The sequence below is a fragment of the Poecilia formosa genome, unplaced genomic scaffold (genome assembly GCF_000485575.1).
Source record: "Poecilia formosa unplaced genomic scaffold, Poecilia_formosa-5.1.2 Scaffold643, whole genome shotgun sequence".
In the NCBI taxonomy this organism is placed as follows: domain Eukaryota; kingdom Metazoa; phylum Chordata; class Actinopteri; order Cyprinodontiformes; family Poeciliidae; genus Poecilia; species Poecilia formosa.
The window spans coordinates 136201-145829 of record NW_006800582.1 but is presented as its reverse complement, the minus strand read 5'-3'; the positions used below and the strand labels follow the sequence as shown (position 1 = coordinate 145829).

Here is a 9629-nt window from a genome sequence, read left to right as displayed (position 1 = left end):
CATGGTTCCTTTTTCCACATAATGTAACCGGTAGTGCTTATGATTAAAAAAAATAATAATTATGTGATCGGTATCGGCAGGGGCGCAACTACATATTATTCAGGTGGATGCAAAACCATAGATCGCACCCCCCCAAGAGGTGAAGGAGTGTAAGGGGGCGGTGAAGTGTATGTGAAGGCATCATCGGCGCTGCCCCCTCCAGACGGGGTTTTAATGCCCCTCTGGTGCGGCGCCCCTCTGGTGCGGCGCCCCTCTGGTGCGGCGCCCCTCTGGTGCGGCGCCCCTCTGGTGCGGCGCCCCTCTGCGTTGCATGCGCTGCATACCCACTTTTTGCGGCACTGGTTTTTGGTGATCGGCCCTCATGGATGATCAGAATCAGCGGGAAAAAACCTAATCAGCACATCTCTTAATTTCGACTTTTGAAGTCAAATATTTCATCATTGTTCTGACTCTTAACTTATACATTGGTCCTTCCACCACCAGGGGACGCTGCAGAAGTTTGTGGACGACCTTTTTGAGACTGTGTTCAGCACGGCCCATCGTGGCTCTGCACTGCCGTTGGCGATTAAATACATGTTCGACTTTTTGGACGAGCAGGCCGACAAACGGTCAATCACCGACCCAGATGTCCGGCACACCTGGAAGAGCAACTGGTGAGCCAAGAACCCATGAATTTTGTCCCTGAACATCTTCCTAGGTTCCGTCTGAGTAAGCCTCTGTGCGGTATGCAGTCTTCCTCTCAGGTTCTGGGTCAACGTCATTAAGAATCCACAGTTCGTCTTCGACATCCATAAGAGCAGCATCACAGACGCCTGCCTGTCGGTGGTGGCGCAGACCTTTATGGACTCGTGCTCGACATCCGAACATCGGCTCGGCAAAGACTCACCGTCCAACAAGTTGCTCTATGCTAAAGACATCCCCAACTACAAAAGCTGGGTGGAGAGGTAGAAAAGCAGTTACCTTGGTCTTCTCTGGGCTTTTCACATGTTAATGTTTCACAGCTTCGCAGCCCAAACTTTAGAAGAATTAGATGAAACACTTCATTGATAGTTTCTCCACAACCAGATGAGACGTGAGTTCAGGTAACAAACCATCAGAGGTCACCAGATGGGTCATGTACACGTTTAGTTTCTTCTTTATTGAAACAACATTGTCTGTGTACGGCTTTACTTTCACAATCAGTCTTTATTGTTGTTGTACAAAGAAGCACAATCAAGTATGTTTGAGTGCAGCCCATCCAAAGAACAAAAAAAGACAACATAAGGCATGGGTAGACAGGTTCCTGAGGCTGCAGCCATCATGGAGGCGCCAGAATAACAGACAAACACCCGGTCCACGGTGCTTCCAGCTGCATGGGTCCCATCGGACCAGACGGCTCTGCTTTGACCGCTCGTCTTCTCCAGAAAATTTGGTCAACTGTGCTGAAAGAGCAGGGGCCTCATGCATAACGCGGCGTGCGCATAAGAAATGTGTGGCACCATATTTTACGTACAAGATGGCATCTATAGAAATGTAATCAACATGTTTGATTATTTTTAAGGTGTGTATGCAATCACACGTATACAAGTAGCTGCGTGAAGGTGAGCCGTGTAATTGTGAAGCTTTGGCTCTGATGGAGAACAACGGTAGGTTTCAGAGCGAGGATTGATCAGAGATCACATTGATCTGCTGGGAAATGATGATGATGGTTTATGAGCAGTACCGCACAGCTCCTTCTTTAGGTTTTGTTCAGAGCTCAGAGCTCCAGAATGATCAGTCTGAGCAAAACCTAAAGAAGGAGCCGTCCGGTACCGGTACCAGTCCAGCTGCAGTCATCCTTCAGTCGAGCCGCCCGCTTTGTCAATGCGCCTTATGGACATAAAGCATCTTTATTCTGCAGATGTACAACTTATGCACATGATTCTACTATTTAGATCAGGGGTGCTCAATACGTCGATCGATCGGAAAGGTTCTGAGTCGATCTCAGCAGGTGACAATCTGATCGCCACCAGGAAGCTGAGAGCAGCACTTCCTCTTCTGACGGGCTTATCAAAAATATTCACCAAGATCCTAAACGTTTGTAGCTTCATTAAAAAAGAATAAGAATAAAAAATCAACGAAACGTGTTAAAATGAACAATCTCAGTAATTATTGTTTCAACAAGGTGTTTTGGTCCCATTAACAAAGAAAAGAGAAAAAAAGGCAACAGAGCAGAGCAGGAGTTTAAATGAGCTGCTCGACCAGCGCTGTGTCCATGAGAGGCTTATTAATAATCAAGGAATAAATATCAAGCCTGGAAACCTGATATGTAACGGACTGAATGTTGTGTTTTTAAAGTAATCTCTGCCACGATAATTATGTGAAATTAAATGAATTATGTCCCGACTTCAGAAGATTTGCCTTTACCTTTACTGGGCTCTCTGGTTCCTCCTATCAGTCTGTAGTTTCTCACATTTCAGTCATCAAACCAAAGTTCAGATCCACCATGACTGACTGACCTGCTGGTCTGAAACCAGCTTCTGACTGAGAAACCAGTAACCTGCTCCCAGTGTCAGAATCTCACTGAGGAAGAAACTGGATCAGGTTTTCTGTCACTTTATTATTTCTGCTACAACTGATGGATATTTGCATATAAAATAAGTCGAGAGTTTAATTTGCAATTTTTATGTCTGTGTGTCCTGAGGTAGATCTCAGGCGGCTGGTGAGAGAAAAAGTAGATCTTGGTCTCAAAAAGTTTGGACACCCCTCTTTAGAATAAACGTCCAGTTTCCCACTCAGAGACTCCGTCTTTAAATCCGGGCTGAAAGCTTTGCTGCTGTTCAGACAGGCATTTGCAGGATATTTTTATTTTTTAAATTTGATTTTTTTTTCTTTAAAATGTATTTTTATTTTGTGAGGTGACAGTATGTGCCCTCAAAGCAACTTTTAAATAAAATATATAAGTATTATTATAAATACTTAGACTGCTTCACACAATGGGGGTGCTGTGGTGGCGCAGGGGCAAAGCACAACCCCCATATTCAGGCCTTGGTCCTCATGCCAGAGGTCACAGGTTCGATTCCCGGTCTGGTGACATTTGCCGCTCATCTCCCTCTTTCCTGTCGAACTACTTTCAAATAAAGGCCAGTAGAGCCAACAAAACCTTTAAAAAAACCCGCTACAAACAAGGCCGTTGCCATGGTTACGGCTTCACGTGGCGGCAGACTTCTGGGTATTTATACTAATTTACATTAATATGTATTTATGGAGGCGACAGGCGGAGCAGCAGCTGCTCTGGTCCCTGTAAATTAGGATTAATAAAGGAAAGGTGCGCCACCACGTGCGCACGGCTTCATGCATCCGACTTCTTTTGTGCACCGCATTTTTCTACATTCCTCTGTACTCCCAAGTTTTAGTGTGAAAACTGCGCAGTCTTTTATGCGTGAGGCCCCAGTTGACCAGACCCATAATTTACAATTTGGAGGACATGCAAAGAGATGCCCCGAAAAAAAATAGCAAAGAGCAAAAGCAGCACAGATGAGGGAGGCAGGAGAGGGAAAAGTGCCCACCTTCACCGGGGGCAGGAAGACACTTTGAGACTTGTTTCAGCAGTTTTTCATTTCAGATTTCATCCATAGTGCTCTAAAGCTGGAAGCTGCTGATTTGCTCTCATTGTTGGGTTTTTGAAGATTTCATTGGAAAATGTGGCTTCTTATAAGAAATTCAGTTACTTTCAGAAACTCAAAACAGATGATTAGTCCACAAATCCTCAAAGGCATTTGAAAAGTCTAAAATCTGTTTGGCTGAACAGATCCAGATTGTTCAGTCCGGAACCAGAAGCTGGTGTTTCGGTTCCGGACCCGTCTCACCTGTCGGTCTGTCATGAAGGTACTACAGGGACATCTCCAAGATGCCCAGCATCAGCGACCAGGACATGGACGCCTACCTGGTGGAGCAGTCCCGTCTGCATGGCAACGAGTTCAACACACTGAGCGCGCTCAATGAACTCTACTTCTACATCAACAAGTACAAGGAAGAGGTGAGGCTGTTGTTTCCTTCTTCTGCAGTTCTTGGTTTCACAGCTTTTCCTGGGAAACTTCAGTTTGGTCCTCATTCCATGATTGTACTTTCCAAAAAGAAAGATGTAGAGGCTTTTGGTCTCCTGCCAAAACTTCCTTAAAGAGCCTGATGTGTGACCTCCAGCTGATCAGGAACGTGTGGAGCTCCTACTTGGGTTCACAGCCCAGGACTCCCCTCAGGCTTTTCCTGCTTTCATCCAGAGGAAAGGTCAAGGCAGGACCAGAAGGACCAGTTTGGATGTTTTTATCTGTTCTGGTTCTGGATGTTTTAGAAGCTGGGTTTCAACTAGTTTTCTATTTTTGAATGGATAAGAGTGAATATTTTACTACCTAACGCTTGTTTTACATGACTTTATATCTAAATGATGTCCCCTGTTTTCTTCACTGGGCCTCAAAGCTCAACGCTCCAGTCATCAGGATTTTCATGTCGATTTAATGAGCCTTTTAAACCGGGTCAAACAGAACCAGAACTAACTCTGATGCCTCCTGATACAACTACAATGGGTCCACCATGTTGGACCCATCAGCCGACGGTCGGTCCAAACGAGACTGGGAAGATGAAAACCTGGGAAAACTTTGCTAAACCTGGTTTTCAATATTTAATTATGGATGGATAACCGAATAACTCCTGACCCGGTCCATCTCTCCATCTCTCCATCTCTCCATCCCTCCATCCCTCCATCTCTCCATGTCTCCAGATCCTGACGGCGTTGGACCGGGACGGTTACTGTCGGAAACACAAGCTGAGACACAAACTGGACCAAGCCATCAACCTGATGTCCGGCAGCAGCTGAGAGTCGGCGCCGGACCGATGGGGGGGCGGGGCTGGGGGGGTGAGGTTCTGCTGGACACCCGGACCGGACCGGACCGAATAACCAGCAGTCAGTCTGTCAATTGATTTATTGGTCAGATGGATTGATTGGACCCAGAACCCAGCGGGGCAGAACCTTTCATGAGACTCGTGGAGCCAGCCGGACCTCAACAGGTTCTACAGCAGAACCAGGGCGGTTTGGATCGGAACCGCTACTGACTGAGCTCAGGATGTAAAGTGAAGCGTAACAGAAGCCCGTCCCGGCCCTCCAGATCAGAACCAGGGTTCATCTGGACCTCACAGCGATCCGGTTCTGATCCAGAACAAGTATCGGATTCTGGACAGTTTGAAGCTTTAATGAAGGAGGCGGAGCCAAAACGAACGTCAGGTGTCGGTTCTGTTCCGGTTCTGTGAACAATCAGTGCAGCACACTGAGCCCGATCCGATCGGACCCCCGGTCCCGCCCCCTGCTCCTCATTGGTCAGTCTGCTGGCCGGGAGGACGCACTGCCTGACCAACCAGACTGTGGACAGAACCTCTGAATACATTCCAGCACAGCAACGCTGTCCGGGTCAGAACCAGAATCACCTGGGATCTGGACCCAATCCGGACTGGACACACAGCCATGCTAACGGCGCCGATGGGGAAATACTGTGCAGAGCTACAAACCTAGTGCCATGCAAAGACCCGACCAGAACTCCCTCAGGACTGGACCGGACTTGGACCAAATCCGGTCCAGAACCAAGAGTGGAGCTGAACCGGGCCGGATTCCTAGAACTTTTGAGACTTGTGGCCATAATTGTAAAGAAGAAAAAAATGAAGCTCAAATGATAAAATCTAAAAAATGTTCAAATGTAATCAGAACCTTGTGGACTTTATGGACCAGAACTTGTATAAAGTGGAACATTACATCCAAGTCTGACGGTACCGACAGGCCCAGAACCCTGCAGACCGGCTCGGACCGAGCCACAACAATCCTGCTCTACAGATCCAAACGGGCGTTTTGGTACTTTTTTAACGAGCAGAACCGGAGCTCAGCAGGTTTAATGGCTCGGTCCGGGAACCGGGTTTGGACCGCCTGAGACTCGGCAGGAGACGCTCCATCTGTGTTCTGGAACATTTACACATCACAGCGCTGGTTCTGGCCGGCTCAGAGGTCCGGTTGCTCTCCGATGTCAGATAGCACAGCTGGTTCTACCAGAATCTGGTTCCGGTTCTGTTCCAGTTGAATCGTTTCCACTCGGGTCCAGAAACCCAGTGGACTTCCTTCCTTCAGGTCGAGTTTCAGAACTGATGTTTGGGAAAAAAGATGAAAATTTAAATCTTAATTAATGTTTAATTTATTATAATGAGAATAAATGTTGGAGTTTAGGTTCGTTTGCAGCAGCTGCTGCCCCCTGGCAGTCGGGTTGGGAACAGCAGCTGCAGACGGTTACAGGTGGAGCAGGTGACCTCTGGATGACCTCTGACCTCCAGGTGCTTGGTGTGAAATGTTGCAGCTCAGCTGAAGCCGTTTAATCTGTGTGAACCCAAAAGGACCAGATGGAGGGCGGGTTCTGCGTTGTGTCGGTAGCACAGGTCGGGCTCTGAAGCCACTAGCGTACCAGCACCACTGTTCGCCCCCCATTGGGTGTCTGAGCAGAAAAACCAGCCAATCACTGATCAGATCTGGAGCTCCTCCCACTTCCTGTTCTTCTCTGCCTAAACCAGCCAATTCTGATCTGAGATCTGATGGAGGAAAAGAGGATGAATGGATGGATGGATGCAGCTTCTCAGAGATCTTCCTCCACCAAACTTCTCCACGTCCTGCTGAACTTCATGAAGGAAACATTCTGTCTCCTTGGTAACAAGCTAACCAATCATGAGCCTCATTTCATAAGCAGATTTCAAGGCAGATCAGTGATTCTCTGGGATTCCTATTTGGGAGGGCCAGGTCTAATTCCTGGAGTCTACAACAGGGACCTCTGCTGAACTGGATGGCGGACCATTTAATCCAGGTTTTCTAGAACCTGGAGGACTGGAGCTGGCAGCTCCTAGCCCAGACTCCAGGAATTAGACCCAGCCCGAGTCACACAGACACTCAGTGGTGGGATATTTATTATTTTATTTATTTTTGTGATGGATTTTATTTATTATGGGAGGATGGAGATGTTTGTCAGCAGCGATCTCGTGTCCCACCTGGGGGACGGACCGCCATCATGTCCAGAACCGCTCCGGACTCTTCGTCCTGACGAAGAGGAGGGCGGAGCCAGCAGAGGGGATCCAAACACCTGAGCAAGACCGTACCTGGTGTCTCTGGTTAGGGGAGGGTAGCTTTCAGGCTCCGCCCCCTCCTCTGTGCTGCAGCACTGCCTGTGATTGGTCGATTTCCTTCAGGTGAACTCTGACATCAGAAGCTCCTCCTCTCCTGTTTCAGCCAGCTGACCTGGCTGCTGTGATGCCATTTATCAGGTGATGTTGGTTCTAGCACCTGATTGGCTGCCTGCGGGTCACAGCGCCACCATCAGGCCATCCGTCGCTCCTCCTGGGAACGTCTTTATTCCCCGAGGTGCAGCCAAGTCCAGGAAGTAGTCGGGGCCCATCTTTGGTTCCATTCGCCATTGCCTTGTTTTTCTTGTGGTTTTGCTGATTTGAACGTCGATGCCTCATAATGGCCGCCGTCTGTTTTTCTATCATTGCCTTCTGCTCAGTTTGTATATTTGTGTGATTTCACTAAATGTAAAGAAGAAAACTTGTCTGGTTGTTTCTGTGGGAGATCACATGACTTAGCCCCTCCCACCAAGGGCTCTGGCTAAGTAATGGAGACCAAAGCTGTCCATTAACTAGCCAGGACCGCTGGTTGTTCAGCAGTTTTTCAGTCCGGGTTCTGGCAGAAAAACTGAACCAACGCATCGAGACAAAGTTTTTGGTCTGCATTTGAGAACCGGTCCTGTTTGGACCTCCCGTCCACCAGAACCCACAGTCAGTCGAACCGGATCACAGAACCCTGGACTTTACCCGACCCAGTTATAGTCCTGATGCCTTCCCAGTTTAAACATTTTTCCAGATTTTCTCCAGAATATTCAGCTCAGGGTGATGATGGTTCTGACCCGGTGGAACATCCAGAACCTTCTGGATTTATTTCTGCTACCGATCCGTCGTCTTTAGGTTTTCCTGCTGCAGCGTTTCTGAAGCTGCACTTTGACTCCAGCGAACTTTAACCTGACGACACATTTCAGTTTCCTGCGTTGCCGTTTATGGTGTGTTGTTGCCTGATGTGTGTTTTACGTCGTCGTGCTCCTGCTGACACTCTTTGCACGTGTAACTCACCAAGACGCAGGAGGAAAGCACATTTCTTTAGGAAGGACAATGACAGAAATAGTAAGACTAACTTTAGTGTGATTTGCGGATTGGGATGCGTTGGTTTACTGAAGGGATCAGAGGCATCGCTGCATTCAGGTTGCTCCTCGACTTTGTTCAAGCTTTTTAAAGCTTACGCCTTCAGATCTCAGATTTTATTCACCGCTTTTTCAAAAGAACGATACAAACTTGGAACGTAACGGTGACCCGACATCATGAAAAGTCCCGACGTTCTGACGTCCCCGCTGATGGAAAATGTCCCGGAAACTTTCCTCTCACTTTGCTCCACTGAACGTCACGGAGCCACAAAGACAGCTGTGTGAGCACACACACACACACACACACACACACACACCGCCACTCTCCCAAATTAACTGTTAATCATAAACGATAAGAAGAGCTGAGTCATGCGATTCCTCATCTTTGCTGCTCTCTCTCACACACCCACAGACACACACACATTGGGCTAAATTTCTCTTTTCCGCTGTCAGCATATTTTATTTTCTGCTGATGTTTGTGAGTCCAGATTATGTTATTTCGACTCTGGAGCGTTTCTGGATCAGACGGATTGTTCTGTCAGTGATTACGGCTCGTTTCCTGCTGGAGGTCAGCAGCCTTCGCTGAGGTTGACCTGAGGAGCAACAGTGGCGCAAAAAGTGGGCATGCAGCGCATGCAACGCAAAGGGGCGCTGCACCAGAGGGGGCGCCAAAACCCCGTCTGGAGGGGGCAGGGCGCCAATGATGTCTTCGCATACACTTCAGCGCGTCCGTACACTCCTTCACCTCGCGCGCACATCACAGGGTAAATGTAGCGAGTTTTACCTCTCACCTGTCTTCCTCTCGGGTGGGGGGAGAGGGTTTAGCAAAAAAATATTGCAGAGGTGTAACACTGAAGTTATTGAGAGAGTAAAACTGAAATATATAGTAAGTAGAAAACGCATGTTAAAATCTGAATACGTTTTTGAATGTAGCTGAAATCAACTTAAACCACCAGCAGACAGTACAGTACGCCGATTATCTACTAAAAATAATGCAAGAAATGTAACATAGAAGAAGAGGCATTAGTTTTAAAACCAATAAATAAACTGACTTGGAGAAATATATTTAGCCAAACACACCCGGCCCCTAGAAGCAACACTTCCTTCCCTACCTGACCTTCTCTGACTCAACACTTGCTGGTCTCTCCATCCTCATGCTCTGATCGTCTCTAGCAGCTGGAGGAATCAGTAAGACCTACAAGCCTGTCCTGCTTCAGCTGCTCTCTGCTGGTCATACTAGAATGGGGAATTAGGAGAACACCAAATTAATTTAATATAACACAGCAAAAGGCATATTACATGTAATTCGGAATAAAACTATGTACAGGACACACACACACCAAATAATAAAAAACAGAAATTATGTGCATAGCCGCCTTCGGCCTGTGACCTACCAGCTTAGTT

At 47.5% G+C, this 9629-nt stretch overlaps 2 protein-coding genes across 2 annotated transcripts in view; both read left to right on the top strand.

Moving 5' to 3' along the window:
- plxna3 (plexin A3) overlaps window positions 1-7583 on the top strand; it is a 60671-nt gene extending 53088 nt beyond the window's left edge. Inside the window, exon 37 of the mRNA XM_007541940.2 lies at window positions 4736-7583. Coding sequence (XP_007542002.1) covers window positions 4736-4831 — 96 coding nt within the window. The 3' untranslated portion in view covers window positions 4832-7583. The remainder of the gene's footprint in view (window positions 1-4735) is intronic.
- Window positions 364-2165, top strand: LOC107834500 (plexin A3-like). The gene is made up of 2 exons (XM_016665991.1): window positions 364-653; window positions 732-2165. Exons 1-2 carry the CDS (start codon window positions 574-576, stop codon window positions 946-948), a joined length of 297 nt encoding a protein of 98 aa, XP_016521477.1. The 5' UTR covers window positions 364-573; the 3' UTR covers window positions 949-2165.
- Window positions 7584-9629: the final 2046 nt, after the last annotated feature.